The sequence below is a fragment of the Podarcis melisellensis genome, assembly GCF_964234715.1.
Source record: "Podarcis melisellensis genome assembly, chromosome: 15".
Lineage (NCBI taxonomy): Eukaryota > Metazoa > Chordata > Lepidosauria > Squamata > Lacertidae > Podarcis > Podarcis melisellensis.
In genome coordinates this window covers 41,935,729-41,953,534 of record NC_138532.1, presented here as the reverse complement: position 1 = coordinate 41,953,534, position 17,806 = coordinate 41,935,729, and the positions used below count along the sequence as shown (strand labels likewise).

The window sequence follows — 17,806 nt, the reverse complement described above, 5'->3', positions numbered from 1 at the left end:
TAAACACAGAACAAAACAAGCTGTCAAGATGTAATGAATTAAACCTCTGGCACACCTCCAGGGAAAAGCAACGTAAGATGGAGTAAATAACAGCCAACAAGAGGTGGGAGGCTGGGTAACGTGAAATCAATAAGTGTCGACTGCTGAAATATCGTAGTAAAATGCATCTCCGGGCAAAGATGGGTATAACATTTCTTAGAGCAGTGGGAGCCCCCTCACTGGAATTGGGGGGCCTGCAATGAAAAAGTTGCACGATGCAGTTCACAGTTCCAGCCGGCCACCCACTCCTGCCCCTTTTCATGATACTCCATTCTCTTCCCCTTCCCACCTGGCTTATGTATTTATTTATTATTCTGCAAACCGGGGTATGTGGGCAGGTGTTCCCTAATAATGCCATTACATACAGCCTGAAGATTGACAGTGGTATCTTGGTTTTAGAACAGCTTAGTTTATGAACAGCTTAGTTTGTGAACTTTGCCTTGGAAGCAGAACATGTTCATCTTCCAGTTGAGTGTGTTCCATTTGTAAATTGAGTCCCTCACTGTTAATCAGAGGCTTCCTGTTGAGTCTGTCGGCTGTTGAGTCCCAAGTAGCCACGCAACACAGAGGTGATATTTGGAGCTTTTGCTATTTTTTGCATTTTTCTTTGTGTGGCTTTTTCATTTTTTTTGTCTGTGAAAAGTCTTCCTCTGCCATGGCTGCAACAAAACATCATTTGTTTTATGGGACTGACTTGTGACTGTTGTTATGTACTGAAGTTCTCACCCTGGGCCAGCAGGGGGATACTGTAGATAGTTTTCACTCAGGTCCATATATGCAAATAAAGGCTTGAAAGTGACGCTCAGTGATTGGATAGTTATAGAAAATGGTTACTGTTGCATTCTAGTGGAGCTCTAATATAAGCAGGCTGGCTGAACCCTTCAGTTCAGTTCTGTTCTGGCCTGTGAATAAGCAAGAGCTGTTTGAAGAATCGCTGTGTCATCCGATGTGTTCACCCACAACTTAACAACTGTGGCTTGTAACTTCATTTTGTGACTTGTTTTGTGACTGTGTGGAACCCAGTTCAGCTACTGATTGATTGATTAATTGATTGATTGTGTGACTGCAGAAATGGATGAAAGCCACCCCCCCACCATCCAAACAATGACTATAATCAGTGCATGTAAGAAAAATATATAATTTTAATCATCTACATTACTGTCTTATTTATTTTATAGTACAGTACATTGATTATTGCTTTCATTTTATGGATCAATGGTCTCGTTAGATAGTAAAATTCATGTTAAATGGCTGTTTCAGGGGTTGTTTATAAAAGTCTAGAATGGATTAATCCGTTTTGCATTGCTTTCTATGGGAAAGCACACCTTGGTTTTAGAACACTTTGGTTTTGGAACAGACTTCTGGAATGGATCAAGTCTGGGAACCAAGGTATCACTGTACAAGGCTTAAGTCGGGTTGTGCATCCATGGCAGTGACCAGAGGAGAAAGGCCCTCTGGGAAGAGCGCAGAGAGAAGGAATGCCATGGTGCATCTGCAGCAGCAACACAACTGGCTGCCTTCCTCTGCCCCAGCTGCAACAAAACATGTCTCTCCTGTATCGGTCTCTACAGCCACAGCAGGTGCTGCGACTCTCCAACGAATTAATTTCACCTTCCCAATACAGATGGATGCCAACCAACACCACTTTGTGTTGTTTTTCTTAAAAATATAAAGCAGTATAGAAATAATAATTATGATTATGATTATTAGAGGGAATGGTGTACATTTTCTCTCTCTCTACGTTTCCGAGCACAATTCAAAGTGTTGGTGCTGACTTTTAAAGCCCTAAACGGCCTCAGTCCAGTATATCTGAAGGAGCATCTCCACCCCCATTGTTCTGCCCGGACGCTGAGGTCCAGCACCAAGGGCCTTCTGGCGGTTCCCTCACTGCGAGAAGCCAAGTTACAGGGAACCAGGCAGAGGGCCTTCTTGGTGGTGGCACCCGCCCTGTGGAACGCCCTTCCACCAGATGTCAAAGAGAACAACAACTACCAGATTTTTAGAAGACATCTGAAGGCAGCCCTGTTCAGGGAAGCTTTTAATGTTTGATGCATTACTGTATTTTAATATTTTGTTGGAAGCCGTCCAGAGTGGCCGGGGAAGCCCAGCCAGATGGGTGGAGTATAAATATATTATTATTATTATTATTATTATTATTATTATTATTATTATTATTATTTATTAATAATAATTATCATCTCTAGGGGGGCTGATAGGTGGGGGGAGAATAAACCGGTCCTGCCAAGCTTCCGGACAGTTAATCTGAGCCATTGAAAAGACTGCTGCGGAAGGCGCCTATTGGCTAGTGCCAGTATGTCCCCAACACTCCATGTTGAGACAATAGAGGGGAATAGTTGGGAGGTGGGTGGGCAAGGAGCAGCCCCTGGTGCCGCCTAAGGAGGTTGCCTGTCTTTGCCTAATGGTGGAGCCGGGGCCTAAGGAGCAGAAGTCTTGGAGAACTGCCTAAACCGCTCTGCGAAAGAAGACCACGAATAAACTATTTGAAAGGTGAGTCAGATAAATCCAGCTGAAGAAGAAGAAGGCAATCCATTCTCCATCTCATAAGTCACACTCTTGAAGTGAACTGGAAATTGAAAAACAGGATAGATAGACAGATGCTTCTGATGCTCAGCGGCGGCCGGACCATTGGCATCCCATTATTTTCTTCAAATATATAAATCAGCCAAATGGGTGACACCTCACCGTTTTGTACACAAGGAAGGCCTCATTCCGAGCAGCGAACAGCAGAGCCAGGGTGTTAAACAATGCTGAAAGGGTCCCGTTTTCATTATGATGAGCCTGTTATCTTTCCTCGCCACCATTTCCAGTAAATCACTTCCCTGGCGGACATAAGGGCAATGTCAACATTGCTATATATGCTTTTTTGCAATGCTTTGCCGTCTCGGCTCAGCCTCCCCGACTGGAGACTCTGAGCTGTTGCCTTCAAAATTTATTTTCATGGGAGCAGTAATGGCAGTCATAATAGGAACTGCACAGGGAGACCAATAATAAAAGCTGCACATCAATATAGCATTAACTCAGAGGGGATCTTTGACCAGGCCTTGGGGCTGCCTTGAATGTAGAGGTGGGCAAATGTGGCCCTTCAGGTCTCTCAAGCTGGCCCTGGGAACTTTCCTCAGGGTGATAGGAATTTTGAGGTCTTAGATATATGGCAATGTTCATAACTGCACGTACATAGATCAGCACAGGAAGACCGACCTGAAGCCATTTTGATTCCTAAACTGAGCAAATGTTTTCTCTGCAAGGTCAAAGTGGGAAAGCCTCCCCATTGTCTTTTCCTTCACAAATCCTGTCTTAAGGGTATGTCTGTGTTTGAATAGGGTGTGAGCCTGTGACCTGGCCCAGGAAATATTATCGCTACAAAAGACTGGCCAGACTCCCCAGGCAATCCAATCAAGTAACCTGCCAGACAGGAGATAAACAAGGACAGGAGAAAAACAACATTCAAATTTCTGTTTTAGACCGCCTTTTCTGTGATGTAGGTGTGATGTATCTGAGGGGTGGTCTTAGGTTACACCCCTTCTGTGATGTATGTATGATGTTTCTGGGGGTGGTGTTTCTGGGGGTAGTGTTTCTGGGGGTGGTCTTGATCTACAGGGTGGCAATTTCAGAAGTCTTTATAAGGCCTTGTGGCCATTTTTCTGGGTCCTCCTCCTTTCCTGCAGGTGAGGGGAGCACCCTGTTGCAACAGATCAATAAAGATCAAGCTTCCTAGCTGCTTTGCTTCTCAATATTCTCTGGTTGGCCTCTGTTATTTTCTCCTACCAATAAGGAACCAACGTAAGGACTCTGTATGGGCACTTGGATACCCCATAAGGGAAAAGGGCAATTTTTGTTTACAGCACCAGGTTCCCAGGACGCACCAAGAACTGGTCTTCCTTCCTACCCTCCTCGAGTGTTTTTGCCTGGCTGTTTTTGTGTCCTCGAGCAGCTCTGATAATGCTGCTCGCTTGCCAGGATGAGAGAGGGATTTGTTGGCCACACACGATCTGAATCTGCTGGGTTATTTGGAGAGGATCGTTACACTGTGGGCTATAAGGTCGCCTCTGTGGGACGCGGGTGGCGCTGTGGGTAAAACCTCAGCGCCTAGGACTTGCCGATCGCATGGTCGGCGGTTTGAATCCCCGCGGCGGCGTGAGCTCCCGTCGTTCGGTCCCAGCTCCTGCCCACCTAGCAGTTCGAAAGCACCCCTAAGTGCAAGTAGATACCGCTTTATAGCGGGAAGGTAAACGGCGTTTCCGTGTGCAGCGCTGCTGGCTCGACAGAGCAGCTTCGTCACGCTGGCCACGTGACCCAGAAGTGTCTCCGGACAGCGCTGGCCCCCGGCCTCTTAAGTGAGATGGGCGCACAACCCTAGAGTCGGACACGACTGGCCCGTGCGGGCAGGGGTACCTTTACCTTTACTGGCTCAGAAATCTAACTCGTGAGGGACCCTGGCTCAGTTGGAGAGCACCAGCAGCCCTGCATGCAGAATATTCCGGGTTCAATCCCCAATGGCATCGCTAAGTAGAGCCGGAAGAGACACGCTGCGTGTTTTCCAGTTTTCTCAATTACATTTGCAGCCAGCCCTTTGTACCTCGGTTTTCGAACGTTTCAGAACTCGAACGGTCTTCCGGAACGGATTACGTTTGAGAACCGAGGTACCGCTGTAAATGTGGTAGAAACAGGTGGATCTGGAAGTATGAGTTCTTTCATATTTTTAATTTTCGAATCTTGAATTCAACTCGTCACGTTCTTGCAACAACATGTGAATTTTTGTTTTTTAAATCGTGAAATTTGGAAGCCATTTAGTGCAAATCTGTCCCAATAAACACATTTTTTTGTATGCAGTTTTGAATAACACACACATCGTATGCAGTTTTGAATAACATCTTTGGTAAAGCAACTTTCCCTACTATTATAATAAATTGTATGTTATTTACTGCTTTGTATTCTATTTTATGAATGCATTGCCCTAATAACGCCTTTTCGTAAACACTGGTTGGAGAACAGCATCACTCACAAGATTCAGGAAAGGTGAATTTCAAAGGTTAGCTGCGTTTCAGTTCCTGCATTATAATTATTAAAAATATTTATTTTTATTTATTTTTGTTTTGTTTTATTATTTATTTTTGTCATGAATGAAAGTGAGAGGGGCTTACAAATTGAAACAAATATTAAAACCAAGCATAAAAACTTAAACAAGCCTGCCTACACAGTATACAATTAAAATGCATTTAAAGCACACCCACTTCCAATATAGAATCTGTAATTTACACACACACACACACACACACACACACACGAGCTACAACTCCCAGCACCCTTAACAAACTACAATTCCCAGGATTATTTGGGGGAAGGGGTAAATGTACTCAAAATGTGCTTTCCATCATGTGTTTGCAGCATACAATAAAACACTGGGAAAAAGCGCATCTGCAAAGGGCAGAACTAATTCATCCCACCCGTCTTAAAAAGCTGAGCAAAAATGCATAAACAAAGAGGCCAGAAATATGCTTAATGCCCCCTCCAGATTAAGGACCCCAAACCTGGATGAACGCTAGGAACGTTTTGCCATGTGCCTAAAAGCGGAGCATCGCAAGGGGGCCGTTTTTGCAAAAACTGGGTTGTGAAAAGGCAAAGGCGGCCGGCTTTCTCCTCCTGCAGAGCTATTATTGCAGGCTTGCAAAGGCCGAGGACCTTCTGACTCAGCCTTGAGATTCCATCACAGGCGGCAGAAGGAAGGTGGTTCTTCCACATACCTTGTCCAACCAGCAAGGGCTGCTGCTGCTGCTGCGAGATCTATGCTCAGCTGAGCTCTCCCTTGCCACCGAAAATTCAGATCAGAGCAAGCGCAGGAGGGCTCAGCAGCAGAGCTGAACTGGAGCTGGCGTTTCAGCTTTCCAGGAGAAACACGTGCGTGGCTAATTCCTCCCCACCTGTCTATTTTATTTTTATTTTCCCCCCTTCCTCCGCACCCCTGCCCATCCTTATCCTCCTTCAGATGCTGAGCCAGCCGGGAGAGGATGGGGCAGGTGGCCTGGAAAGCTCTGTGCCTGTCGCTGTTCGATTATAAGACGGAGAAATATGTCATCGCCAAGAACAAGAAAGTGGGGGTGCTCTACCGGGTGGTCCAGCTCTCCATCATGGCCTACATTGTGGGGTAAGGAAAGAATCTTAGCTCTTCCTTTTTTTAAAATAATAATAATAATTCTGCGTCATTGATACACACGCACAGTAAAACCAGGCTGGTCCTTCTCCATCACCTTTCCTGATGTCTCTTGCTGATCAGAGAATCATGGAATTGTAGAGCTGGAAGGGACCCCGAGGGTCATCCAGACTGACCCCGTGCAACGCAATGCCCAATGTGGGGCTCAAAGCCACGACCCTGAGATTGAAATCATGCTTTGCTATTGACAGATTGTTGGCTGGCTTGTGCTGCTCAGCTCGAAAACCGAAATGCAGGGAAACGTCGCAAACTGACTTGCACCAGGTCAGAAAACCGGCCTGCCTACACCCAGTGTTGCCCGCTCTGGGCGGCAGCTGCTCTCTGGGGTTGCCTTGGGCAGGGCGAAGGGTCCTCTTCGTTGCCAGATCCTTTGAAATGGGAGAGGTCAGGGATTGAACCCAGAGCCTTCCCCCATGCACAGGAGAGGCTCAGCTTTAATAGTTGTGAGATCCCCAGCCAAGGAAGGGTGGGGGGTCGGGGGGGCTGGTGTGTCACTGCCCAGAACCCCCTGACCTTTGAACCCGCCTAGCAGGGCTCATCCTACGACCTGGAAAAGCTGCGGGGAATAGGCTACGTTTTTAAAAACACACTGGCGTTTGGATTTTGCCAGTTGCACTGATTCTGCTTGATGCCGAACATTCTGCTTCTTTGGGGATGGGCATAAAAACTCTGTTTCAAGGCTGGGCAACCCCAGATTTATTTATTTTTTGCAGGGGGGTTGTCAAGATGCTGTCTGGGGGAGAGGGGGCTTCTAAGTGGTGGTGTGGGGGGGTCAGGATCCTCAGCCACCAAGGGAGACAGAGAGGGGAGTATTTGGGCTTTGAGGGCAGCAGCTGGGCACAGATGAGCAATGCCCACTAGGACCTTGGCAGATGCCCAGAATGTTGACTGCCGTTACCCATGTGGTTTATGCCTGTCGTTCCAAAACTCTTCTTTCTCGGAAACGGCTGCTTTAGAGGCTCCGGGGCGGGCATGTGGAGGGTGCCTGCGTCGCATTGCACCCAGGGATAGCTCTCAACGGGAGATCTCTCCCTGCCAGATACAAATGGGACATTTGCCGGCAAAACACCACCCTTTGGGTGGGGGTCTTCCCGGTGGGCACCTGCCGCACGCATGTCGTTCAGCTTGCGTCTCTCCCTCCCTGCTGACAGAGGGCAATCAGAACGTCTGCGCTTTGTTGTGCAAAAAGTTCATCCGCATCCCGTTGCAGGTAGAGTGCTCCTGAGCATGGGGTTTCTACTTAGCAGTCGGTTGACAGACCTCTTTAGACACGGTCTATTTAAAAATAAATAAATACTGGCTGGCGAGCGAGGGTTGTCAGTTGCTGTTAGCCACCACAGCTGAACAGAACCTCCACAGTCAGGCGCAGTGCACCTTGCCGTACCAGATGCTGGGGACAAGTATCAAGGGAGTTGCTGTTGCCTCCTGCTTGGGAGCATCAAAAAACACCTGGCTGTCCCCTGTTGGTAACAGGAGACTGGGCAGAATTCCTCAGCTTTCCCCTGTTCCAACAAGGCTCTTTTTCTTTTCATTGGTCCCAAGAGAATGAAGACATTTGTAGGCCCGCAAACATTTTCCATGGTAGATATAGTGTTGGATTCCTAGGAAACAGAAGGACTCTGTTTGTCTTTATGATCTGAAAAACCTTTCTCCTGATCACTCATGCGGGAGACGTTCCATAGTTATCCACCGATGGTGAGGGAAACGTACTCTGGACATGCTCAGGGGCATTCTCGCCTCTTCTTTTTCCAAGGAGTACTGCCTCCAGTTATGGATGCCATATTTGAAGGAGGGTGTTGACAAACTGGAACCTAGTGGAAGGGCAGCCAGGAGAACAAGGGACATGAATACCAGGTCATGTGTGAAGCCACAGCTGAAAGAGAGCTAAGTGTGGTTAGCTTGGAGGAAAAACGTTTAAGGGTGAGGGAAATGACAGCCGTCGCCAAATAGCTGGAGGGCTATCACAGATGGAGCAGACTTGTTCTCTGTCGCTCCACAGGTCGGGATTTGAACCCGGCGCTCAAAAATTACAGCGAAGCGTATTTCAGCAAGCCAGCAGGAGGCAGTTCCTACTTGTAAAGAGAGCTGTTCAACAGGGGAACAGCCTCTGTTTGAAAGCAGCGGACTCATCTCATCCTGCATTGCAGATCCTGCACCGAGCAGTGGGTTGGACTACATGAGCTCGAGGGTCCCCTTTGCGACCCTGAAATGCTCTGATTCCATTCTGCCCTGTTTCCTTCGTTCCCCATTTACCACTTGCATTTCAGGGTATTTGCAATGACCGGCTGTCGCGAAAGCGAGGGCTTGTAATCTCAGAATGGGGTATTTGTGGCTGATGTTGGCGCAGACTGGGCACTCTGTACATGTTCAGTTTGCTTTGGTCCGGCGTTCCCAGGGTACAGGATTGTAGCAAGATGATTGGGTCGGGACCAGTCCAGCGAATGGCTACCTCTGGCCCTCTGTATCGAGAGCAAAAGGCGTATTGCACGGATATTTCCAGGAGGACTGAATGCAGAATTTATTATTTCCAACATGCTTCACAGCATAAGCGTGTTTGTGTGTGTGTGTGTGGCTGTCCAACCCATCAGAAAATGTTACAATCCTATTTATTCAGAAATTTATTCAGAAATAAGCCTCTCTTTCCCAAGTGCTTTGGAAGTGCATTTGGGAACTGCACACAGACTCAGATGATTAATGGATCCCTTGAATGGATTGATTTAATCAGCTAAAACATCTGCATATATTAACAAACCTGCAATGTCCCCATCCCACTGGAGGTTTAAAGGAGACGTGTTTTGTTGAGTCGGTACAAAATGGAGTTGGTGGTGGGGCTGAAAATGGTGGTGGGGCTCAGGAAGAAAATGGGAATCCTTCCGTTATCCACGGGTTTCTTTTAAAAACCACAGTTCCTTTAAAAAATAATCTGGTGCTCAAGTTATAGAAGGACGTGTGAGAATTTAAATCAGTTCGTTAGAGCACGGATTTTCTGATTGAGACAGATGTTTTCGGATTTTCTGATTGAGACAGAGACTACAGTTCCCATCATCCCTGACCACTGGTCCTGCTAGCTAGGGATCATGGGAGTTGTAGGACAAAAACATCTGGAAGGCCGAGGTTGAGGAAGCCTGGATCCTCAGGGTCCCTTTCAACTCGATGATTCTCTGAAAGGTTCTGGGTTCGATTCCTTGCATTGATGAAAGATCTCATCTTAGGGGGATAAACAACAACAACAATCTTTATTACGGTCCAGAGACCCAACAAATCATTACAAAGCATTACACAATTCATACAGCCTACCTCCAGGTCAAACAAGCATTTTGTTCAGAATATAGGGATCATTGGTTCTTGCAACCACCGATAAAAATTTTGCCACTGCTAATGTTCTAGCATTTGTCCGGTCTTCGAATAGGAACCTGACATAGTGAGCCTCTGATTTTCCCGAGAAAGGTACCAGCAAGGGTAGTATCAGTTCAGCCCTGGCTTGCTCATATTTTGCACAGTGCAACAAAATATATTTTATGGAATCGATGTCTTGAGCACACGAGCAAAGTCTGTCCTGATAGGGAACTCCTCTCAACCTGCCATCCAACACTGCAGAAGGAAAGACGTTTAGTCTAGCTTTGGTGAAAAGCCTTCGATAGTTTGGTACTGTCAGGTTTTTAATGTAAGATGTTAACTTAAAGACATGCCCATATTGTACTCCTACTGCCAGCGGACTACAGACTGCGTGTGATCGAGATCGCAAGTCACTGTGTGCATTATCCCATAATCTTTGCTTTAACATCTTTTGGGTGCCTTCATAACCCAGGTAATACAGTTGGGGGGGGGGTGACAGACCAATAGAGGTGGCTTTTTTAGCCATGGTTTTCTGCCATTTGCTGACAAATTCCTCATTGGTCAGGTATTGGTACAAACCCTTCCCTAGATCAAACACTGAAATCCTGAGCCAATGTTTTAGGGTAGCCCACCACGCTTTAGTTGAAGTTGGCCATTCACCAGCTTCTAACAGAAGTATGGAGTTGGGGACACAGTTGGGTACCTGCAGCAGAGATCGTAGAAATTTTGCCTGAAAGCCATCTAGCTTTGGCAGGTCCCCATTATGCCAGACATTTGCAGCTTACAGGAGTTGGGAAACGGGTTTTGCGTTGAAAACCCTTAAGGCTGCTGGAACATATTTGCTGCCCTTTGTGAAAAAGAATCTAAAAGCTCCCCACATTGGAAAGCTGCTGCCAGTCAGTGCATGTAGACACAGCCAAGCGTTCTTCCAGACTGTCGCTATCGATTGAATCCGTACAAAGCAACTTCCTGCGCTCCTGATTAAACTTTTCGTTCGAGACCATGAGGACTAGAATCTTGCTTTGTTTTTAGGGAATGCTCAGAACTCGGTGGTTATGCAGAAGGTCTCAGGTCCAGTTCCCAATGGCATTTCCCAGGTCGGGCTGAGATATACCATATTTTTCACTCTATAAGACGCACCAGACCATAAGACGCGCCTAGTTTTTGGAGGAGGAAAACAAGAAAAAAAATATTCTGAATCTCAGAAGCCAGAACAACAAGAGGGATTGCTGCTTTCGCTGCGCAGTGATCCCTCTTGCTGTTCTGGCTTCTGGGATAGCTGCGCAGCTTGCATTCGCTCCATAAGACGCACACACATTTCCCCTTACTTTTTAGGAGGGAAAAAGTGAGTCTTATAGAGCAAAAAATACGGTATTCCCTGGTTGAAACCCTGGAGAGCTGCTGCCAGTCGGTGCAGACAACACTGAGTTAGATGGCCCAATGGAGTTGACTCTGTGTAAATCAGCGCCGGGACTTCCTCTGCCTGCAACTGGCTTTCAGCTGCTCTTCTGCAAAGCCCCATTCAGCACATGACAGCAGATCAGGTTGCCATGGCAGCAACGTGGAAGATGCTTTAGCGCAGTGATCCATCGGTGCTGCAGAATTCAGGAGCAGGCGTGGCCCACCGTGACTTCATGTCCCAGGGAGGTGGCAAACCCTTCTCAGCCCAAGGACAACCACTTAGGGGGCATGTGCCTATAGGGCTAAAAGGGGCTCTATCCTGCCAGGCAAGCGATGTGCGCTGGTGCCCATCAGTGCCCCCCCTGAAAATCTCCCTCATTTCTAGAAATTCTCTCCCACACGAGGTAGTGATCGGCCCCCAACCTGTACGGCTTTATTTATTTGTTTAATAAATTTTATTTTTGCATTTTCTGTTTTGCATAAACGAATGGATTAAATACATAAGCATCTAATCCCTTCTGACTTCCCCCCCCATCATGGATCTGAATGTAATGATTTCCCCCTCTGCATCTCTATCGTAACTCTATTTTTATAAATCCTTAGTTCAAGTTTTTACCACAAGTTTTCTGTCAATCCTACCTGTCAATTGTATGTTTACAATTGTCCCCCCCCCAAAATAAATCATAAACTTTTCCCATTCTTTATTAAAGACCTTCTCTTCCTGGGGTGTGTGTGTGTTTGTAAAATTTCTGTTTTACAATTTAAAACACTCATTTAAACATCCTTAAAATATCCATGACTTCCCTTTCCGTGGTTCATTTTGCATATCATAAATCCCTGCGTATTTTACAAAAACGAAACCGTTCTGTGTTCCATTATTACATCTGTCCGAACTTATTTGCACTGCTGAATTTATCTTAATGCCGCTAAACCTCTTCCTGGTTTCTAATTCTTCCTGTGCGTTTTGCCATCTTGACAACACCGTTCATCAGTTTTGTCCATTTGGCTTTAAAAGAGGAACCGGGCAAATCCATGAAGGAGGATAGAGCCACATTGGCTCTGCTGTCCTTCCACCGAATACCACTTTGACCAGGGCTTCTGTTTCTTTCTCTGCCCAGATGAGTCAGAGCAGGGGTAGGCAAACTAAGGCCCGAGGGGCCGGATCTGGCCCAATCGCCTTCTAAATCCGGCCCACGGACGGTCCGGGAATCAGCGTGTTTTTACATGAGTAGAATGTGTGCTTTTATTTAAAATGCATCTCTGGGTTATCTGTGGGGCATAGGAATTGGTTCATTTCCCCCCCCAAAAAAATATAGTCCAGCCCCCCACAAGATCTAAAGGACAGTGGACCGGCCCCCTGCTGAAAAAGTTTGCTGACCCCTGAGTCAGAGGAAGAAACACAAGCCCTCATTCCCTTCCCTGAGTTGATGTCCTTCTTCAGCACAGATGCTGAAGGAGAAACAGAGGAGCAGATTGCAAGAAGGAGCCCAAGGCAATGGATAAGGCAGACTGTCCTGGTTCTAGGGGTTGCGCCGACCTTGCGAGGTAGGACAGTTGTGACGCTGGAATGCCTTTGTTGGGTCTCGATGAGCATCTGACATCTGCCTGTGAAATCTCACCAGTATCCTCATCCTCCCTCCAACACAGTCCTCTCTCGCCATCCATCTCCTCCCCTCTGGTTGTGATGTTTCTTGGAATCTACTCATCTTTCCTGTTCGTATCCTTGGCAAGGAGACAAGTCCTCCCTATTTTTCTTCTTCTTTATCAATCACTCCTAGCCGAGTAAGATCGTCTTCCATAAACACGGTTTTAACAATGAGTCCCTAAGTGGCTGTGGAGGCCAATTCTGGATCCACATGTCCTCCCACAGTGGGGACATTGGTTTCTGGGCGGGAGTCGATCCTCAGGCTGTGCTTGGCAAATAGGAAGCAGCAAACAATGCGTAATTAAACAAAAATAAAAAGATCAAGCTGTTACACCAATCTGTCCCCCTGCCCCCATCGTTCAGCCCAAACACTAAGGTCCAGCTCCGAGGACGCTGGCCCTTCTGGCGCTTCCCTCCCTGCGAGAAGCCAAGTTACAGGGAACCAGGCAGAGGGCCTTCTTGGTGGTGGCACCTGCCCTGCAGAACCCCCTCCCATCAGATGTCAAGGAAATAAACAACTATCTGAATTTTAGAAGACATCTGAAAGCAACCCTGTATTGGGAAGTTTTTAATGTTGATGTTTTATCGCCTATTATCATTATTATTATTAGGGACGCGGGTGGCGCTGTGGGTTAAACCACAGAGCCTAGGACTTGCCGATCAGAAGGTCGGCGGTTCGAATCCCTGCAACGGGGTGAGCTCCCATTGCTCGGTCCCTGCTCCTGCCAACCTAGCAGTTCGAAAGCACGTCAAAGTGCAAGTAGATAAATAGGTACGGCTCTGGCGGGAAGGTAAACGGCGTTTCCGTGTGCTGCTCTGGTTCGCCAGAAGCGGCTTAGTCATGCTGGCCACATGACCTGGAAGCTGTATGCTGGCTCCCTCGGCCAATAAAGCGAGATGAGTGTCATAATAATAATTAATAATAATAATAATTTATTATTATTATTATTATTATTATTATTATTATTATTATACAGTTTCCTTTGAGCTGGGGAACAGAAGCCAAGAGAAACATCAGCATCATTATGAGTGCAATTAAAACACCGCATTTTTTCTATAAGTTGCAGAATTCTACTTTCCTTAGGGAGATATTATGGGTTGCACTTTTTAAATTTTTCTATCAGGGCAGTGTGCATGAGTTTTCCCTTGGGAGACGGCTGATGTGATGACCCAGAACCCTGTAGGCATCAAAGGAGAGCAAATTGCTTCCCTGTAGCCAAGATGCCTCTCTGATGCGTGGGCGCTCAAGGATGTGACAGTCATTTACGTGGCACGTGGCTGTCGAACGACATACTTTCTGACGCAGCTGTCAGCGTTTAATTACGGGACATTTAATTCCCTGCTTCCGCCTGGGCTTGACAAGTTAGTAATTTAAGCCACGTTGAGGTGGTGATACCACCAAGATTTCGTTTAGGAAGAAAGCAGACTCCCCACCCCCCGAGAATGGCACCATCTTTCTCTCCCCATCACACATGGCTACGGTGACTTTTACTAGCTGTGAGGCAGGCAGAAATTCAACAGGGAATGCTTTATCCTCCTCATAGAGAAGCCAGTGACTTGCTTTGCCTTGCCGTTCCAGCTGAGGTATGTAGAGAATTCCAAAGTAGGGAAAGGAGTCAGCCCACAATCCAATCTGTGCATCAGGAGGGCTGGAGTCCTGGTCACCTAAAGACTCACAAAGGGAGGCACCAATGAGTGCCCAGGCGCTCCTGGCAGCAATTCCTAGGACTTCTAGCTTCCAAACTGGAAATATTCCTGGAAATGAAACCTATTCCAAAGTAATAGTAGTGATGATGATGATGATGATGATGATGATGATGATTTATTTATACCCCACCCATCTGGCTGGGTCTCCCCAGCCGCTCTGGGCGGCTCCCAACAGAATATTAAAAACACAATAAGACATCAAACATTAAAAACTTCAGATGTCTTCTAAAAGATACAGTGGTACCTTGGGTTACAGACGCTTCAGGTTACAGACTCCACTAACCCAGAAATAGTGCTTCAGGTTAAGAACTTTGCTTCAGGATGAGAACAGAAATCGTGCTCCGGCGGCGCAGTGGCAGTGGGAGGCCCCATTAGCTAAAGTGGTGCTTCAGGTTAAGAACAGTTTCAGGTTAAGAACAGACCTCCGGAACGAATTAAGTACGTAACCAGAGGTACCACTGTAGTTGTTTATTTCCTTGACATCTGGTGGGAGGATGTTCCACAGGGCAGGCGCCACCACCGAGAAGGCCCTCTGCCTAGTTCCCTGTAACCTCACTTCTCACAGGGAAGGAACCGCCAGAACCTCAGTGTCCGAGCTGAATGATGGGGATGGAGACGCTCCTTCAGATATACTGGACTGAAGCCATTTAGGGCTTTTCAGCACTTTGAAATGTGCTCGGAAACATACCAGGAGCCAGTACAGGTTTTTCAAGACCAGTGTTATGTGGTCTCGGCGGCCACTCCCAGACACCATTCTAACTGCCGCATTCTGGATTAGTTGCAGTTTCCGGGTCGCCTTCAAAGGTAGCCCCACATAGAGCACATTGCAGTAGTCCAAGCGGGAGATAACCAGAGCATGCACCACTCTGGCGAGACAGTCTGCAGGTGGGCAGGGTTTCAGCCTGCGTACCAGATGGAGCTGGCAGACAGCTGCCCTGGACACAGAATAGACCTGCACCTCCACGGACAGCTGTGAGTCCAGGATGACTCCCAGGCTGCACACCTGGTCCTTCAGGGGCACAGTGACCCCATTCAGGACCAGGGAGTCCCCCACACCCGCCCGCCCCCTGTCCCCCCAAAAGCAATACTTCTGTCTTGTCTTGTCTTGTCTTGTCAGGATTCAACCTCAATCTATTACCTGCCATCCATCCTTCAACCGCCTCCCGACTCTCACACAGGACATTCTCCGCCTCTTTTGTGCCTGGTTTGAGCCTTTATTTTTAATTTCGCCCAAGCCAAGAACTGACTTCTGATCGAACATTAGCAGCTTCCTTTATTGAAGCAGACCAGCTCAGTATTGTCTACACTGACTGGCAGCAGCTCTCCAGGGTTTCCCGCAAGGAGTCGTTTCCCAGTCCACAGTTTCCAACCCTACCTGGAGACAATGGGGATTGAACCCTGAACCTCCTACGTGCAAAGCAGAGGCTCTGCCACTGAGCTACTTCTTTTCCCTGAGATACAAAACAAGAGTTCTAGTCCTCATGGTTCTGGATTAAATAAGAGCATCACTGACGGGCTGCCCTTCTCCCTCCTTGGGGAAAAGCCCCCAAGAGCTACACACACACTCCACGCGGCTCTTTAAAGGGAACGCGGCTCTTGGGGCTTTTGCGGGAGGAAGTCAGTCCCTTCTCCCTCCTGGGGAAAAGCCCGCAAGAGCTGCACGGAGTTTGTGTGTGGCTCTTGGGGGCTTTTCCTGCCTGCCTCCCCCCTGCATTCGCTCCATAAGACGCACACATTTCCCCTTACTTTTTAGGAGGGGAAAAGTGCATCTTATGGAGCGAAAAATACGGTACTTTTCTAAGCTAAGTCTGCCTTCTGGGATCCTAGTGTGAACAGAATGATGTGTGAGTAAACTCTTTTTATACTTTTATAGAAGACTGCGTCGCATCTTATCTTTTATGAGGGAATAAGGGGGAAAATACCAGAATAGTTATTATAGAGACTTTAGCGAGCCTGAGCAAACGCATCCGCTGTGTAAGTTTAAAAAAGGGGAATGTTACTCTGCTAAATTGTGCAACTTGTTGACACAAGTTGGAAGGATATAATCAAACAATATATCCTCTCCTGCATTCCTGAATATTCCCACAGTCTAGACCAGGCATGTCCAATAGGTAGATCGTGATTTTCCGGCATATCACTGGACATCTGTGGTAGATCACTGGTAGATCACTGGCTCCCCCCCCAAAGAAGCTCAACAACTTTGACCTGAAGCCCAAAAAAGGGGATAGATCACTGCCAGTCTTTAATTCTGTGGGAGATGCCAGGAACCGAACCTGGGCCCTTTTGCATGCAAAGCAGATGCTCTACCACTGAGCTATGACCCCTTCCCAAAGGAAAGGTGAAGTCCAGAAACGAATGGGATGTTAATTACCGTTTAAAAAAAAATGCCCCTGAGCATGTCCAGAAGGCCCACCATGCACCACAGCTCTGATTTTGCCCCTGATTCAGAAAACTCTGTGTTGACTGTTGCTTCACTCTCTGTTGCATTTCCAGGTGGGTCTTCGTGGTCAAGAAAGGCTACCAGGATGTGGATACGTCTATCCAGAGCTCCGTCATCACCAAGGTGAAAGGCGTGGCTTTCACCAACACCTCTGAGCTGGGCGAGAGGCTGTGGGATGTCGCAGACTATGTCATCCCCCCACAGGTACCCACACTGACACAGTTTTGCTGCCTTCTTTCCCCTGATTCTAAGCATCAACATTTGTCTCTCATATATAGATATATATAGATAGGGGATGCGGGTGGTGCTGTGGGTTAAACCACAGAGCCTCTTGGGCTTGCCGATCAGAAGGTCGGCGGTTCAAATCCCTGTGACGGGGTGAGCTCCCATTGCTCGGTCCCTGCTCCTGCCAACCTAGCAGTTTGAAAGCACATCAAAGTGCAAGTAGATAAATAGGTACTGCTCCGGCGGGAAGGTAAACGGCGTTTCCGTGCGCTGCTCTAGTTCGTCCCTTTACCTATAGATATAGATATCTATCTATCATCTGTCTATATCTATATTTATATCTGTATTTATATCTACATCTATATATGACCACATTGTTTTTTAAAAGGTTTAAAATTTCCATTCATCATCACCATCATTATTAAAATATATTTATTACTTTCCCTCTTTTTTGCAAAGGGGAGATAGATACTCATGTGTCCCTTATTACCAATGTGTAAGTGCCTGTTAGTTGGGTGCATTTTTCTATACTGTTCATATTAGTTCTATTTATTTACACATCACTTGGGAAGACAGGTGAACTAATGGAAGAAGCAAAGATCACCAGTGTCAAAGCAATTATTCTTCAACATCAACTTCATTGGACTGGTCATGTTGGTCATGTTGTGGGGATGCTTATCGTCTTCTAAAGCAACTACTCTATTCCGAACTTGAAAACGGAATGTGTAATGCTGGCGGTCAACAAAAGAGCTTCAAAGACTGTCTCAAGGCAAATCTAAAAAAA

General features: G+C 46.9%; 1 protein-coding gene across 1 annotated transcript in view; it reads left to right on the top strand.

Moving 5' to 3' along the window:
- The first annotated feature begins 5,483 nt into the window (after window positions 1-5,483).
- The window catches only part of P2RX5 (purinergic receptor P2X 5), a 31,265-nt gene continuing 18,942 nt past the window's right edge, over window positions 5,484-17,806 (top strand). The window contains exons 1-2 of the mRNA XM_081890573.1: window positions 5,484-6,202; window positions 16,851-17,001. Coding sequence (XP_081746699.1) covers window positions 6,066-6,202; window positions 16,851-17,001 — 288 coding nt within the window. The 5' untranslated portion in view covers window positions 5,484-6,065. The remainder of the gene's footprint in view (window positions 6,203-16,850; window positions 17,002-17,806) is intronic.